A 2,600-nucleotide genomic window follows, 5' to 3' on the forward strand; every position below is an offset into this window, starting at 1 on the left:
GATTTAAGAACACGATTGACTGGATTAGGCCCCTCTAATGTCAATTCTTCTTTCACAATAATGACAGATCCGTGATATCCAACCAATATTGTTAGGAGATCGGATCTTCACTTAGGAATCTATCTAAAAAATTTCTAATGGTAAATGATTTGTCTAGAGTAACTAATAGACAGGGGTGGTAGATTTTTTTTTTTGTTTTTTTAACCATAGTTCCCCACAGTTGCATTGTCTTATTTAGAATTCAAATCTAAAATGAAAAATAAGAGTGAAACAATTTTGTTTTATAATGTCGAGGTACTAAAGATATTACATTGTTCCCAACACGAAGTCTCCTTCAAACATTCGACCATTTTATTTATCTCGAAAAGTACAAGAAAAAAATTCAAAAGACAGAGCCTCGAATGGATAGAGGGTGTCTTCTCTTAATTAAGGTTATTTATTATTTTGAAGTACTATGGCAATGAACAATTCCATGAATAATTCAATGAACAATTCAGGGGAGGTTGATAAGGAGAGGCACATATTTTAGGGTTCTGTTTTCCTGAGATGATGGGTCTCACATTTGTGCATTGGGATGTAATAGGACCTGCTATTTCGTTGGGAGTGAGGTCAATGTCACGAAATTTCACTTCTTCGCATGGGAAGTTACGGCTGCAAATAAGTTTGATTGCCACGGGAGTTGCAGAACTTCCTCTAATGTTCTCGAAGCTCACTTTACTAATCTTAATTTTCGAAGGAATCTGAAAATCAAAATGAGACAACAAAAATTTCCGTAAATGGTTTATTTGTGAAAGTTATAGTGACAAAATGAATCAAAGCTTTGAGAATGCGATCAATACCTGCCGATTGCACTGATTCCACGGACAATACTCTTGATCTATTAGAATAGGGTTGCCAACATTGACCATTATAATGTCCAAAAAGTGCATATTGGTGGCGGTGCCGCTAGCAGCAGAACCTGGCCACGTTTTGATCCTGACACCGTTAGTGGTGTTAATCATCGTGCAGTTCTTTACGAGGACACCTTCAACAGGTTCTTCGTTGGTGTATCTTCCAAGACTTCCGACGCTTATGCCATGTCCTGGCCCGCATGTCACGTTGGCGACTTCAATTTGTCTGCTTCCATCTCCAAGAGAAATGCAATCATCTCCTGTTGCAATTTTGGACTTTGTGATCGTGATCCTATTTGATCGACCGATGTGTATTCCATCAGTGTTGGGACTGTTTTCTGGTGCAATTATATTGATATTATGGAATGTGAGGTTGTTGCAGCCGAGGACGTTGATATGGAAGTTCTTGCTATCAAGTGACGTTACTCTCGTCACGATTGAATTGGTGATGAAGTTGAACCTCAAACTCTAAACATTTTGTATAATCAAATAATATTTTGTGAGAGTCCGTAGTAATAAAGCGAAAAATTTGAATAGAACCCAATAAAATTGAAAACTTGATTGTTTAAAGATTATCCTCTCGAAAAGGAAGAACATTTACCAAATTATAAACGTTAGAAGATGAGAGAAGGCATCTAAGAGACCCTTTCAAAAACAACAAGAAGCACGAGATTGAAAAGGAAAGTTGAAGGCATATTGCTTACAATGGGGAGTTGGGCACAATTTATGCGTTTATAGCAATCATTCTTTCCCCAAGCTTCCTTTCCTTGGCCATCAAAAACTCCTCCACCCGATACTGTCAATCTGTCAATATGTGCAAAAATAATCCAATTATCTCCCGGAAGGGTTTTTGGTGCCCGCAGTGTTCCTCCAAGTTGGAAGTCAATTCGGTTTTTACAAGGTCCTGCAAACTTCCCTTCCCTTACTTCAAAAATCCCTCCCGGAATGACAATTGCACTAGAACGACTGGACGCGCATGCATCCTTCCATGCATTTGCTAAAGCCTACATTTCACAAGTAACAAAAATTAGCAAACAATCGATCAACTCAACTAGTGATAATATTGATGTTCATATTGTATATTTACCGTCGTGATGTCAGTACCAGGCACTATGTTACCATATGATTCCAAATAAAAAACAACATCGGCGCTAGATTGAGCATCGACGGTAAAAGCTAACAATAATAACGTCAAAATTGTAGCAACCAAGAAACTCGACTTGGTCCTACTCATGCTGCCTTTGCTTTCTTTTCTTTTTTATGTATATTGTTTGAAAACTAGTGAGAGACAATGATATTTGGTTTTAGATTTCGAACTTTTATGTATTTAATACCAATTGAAGAACAGAAATCAAGTTGGGATGGAGCTAAAAGAAGTTATGGATCTATCTCCCTCTCTTAATCCAAACATAAATTGATAACTAAATGTTGTTTATTGTTTCGCTAAGTTGTTCATGAATGGTTGTCTTGCAATATCTCTCTCACTTGCCGATGAACCGTTGAATCTCAATGAAGCTCGGCATTGGCCAAACCCAACGAAGCACTTATCGAGGAAGGAAACCAGCTTTCGGCCACAAATTACTGGGTAGCCTTGTAAAAATAAAGTTTCTACGACAAGATGGACTTCGACTATACATTGATTTCAATGTTAGAAAAATTACATGGGTAGGGTAGGAAGTTGAATTTTTTTATTTATTTATTTTTTTTTGG

General features: G+C 37.3%; 1 protein-coding gene across 1 annotated transcript in view; it reads right to left on the reverse strand.

Annotated features, from left to right (window-relative positions):
• Positions 1-452: 452 nt before the first annotated feature.
• Positions 453-2,600, reverse strand: part of LOC111802094 (exopolygalacturonase-like) — a 24,832-nt gene continuing 22,684 nt past the window's right edge. Inside the window, exons 3-6 of the mRNA XM_023686341.1 lie at positions 1,978-2,066; positions 1,595-1,894; positions 840-1,358; positions 453-740 (exon numbers count right to left, since the gene is read on the reverse strand). Coding sequence (XP_023542109.1) covers positions 453-740; positions 840-1,358; positions 1,595-1,894; positions 1,978-2,066 — 1,196 coding nt within the window. The remainder of the gene's footprint in view (positions 741-839; positions 1,359-1,594; positions 1,895-1,977; positions 2,067-2,600) is intronic.

Source organism: Cucurbita pepo, chromosome LG09, assembly GCF_002806865.2.
Source record: "Cucurbita pepo subsp. pepo cultivar mu-cu-16 chromosome LG09, ASM280686v2, whole genome shotgun sequence".
Classification (NCBI taxonomy): Eukaryota; Viridiplantae; Streptophyta; class Magnoliopsida; order Cucurbitales; family Cucurbitaceae; genus Cucurbita; species Cucurbita pepo.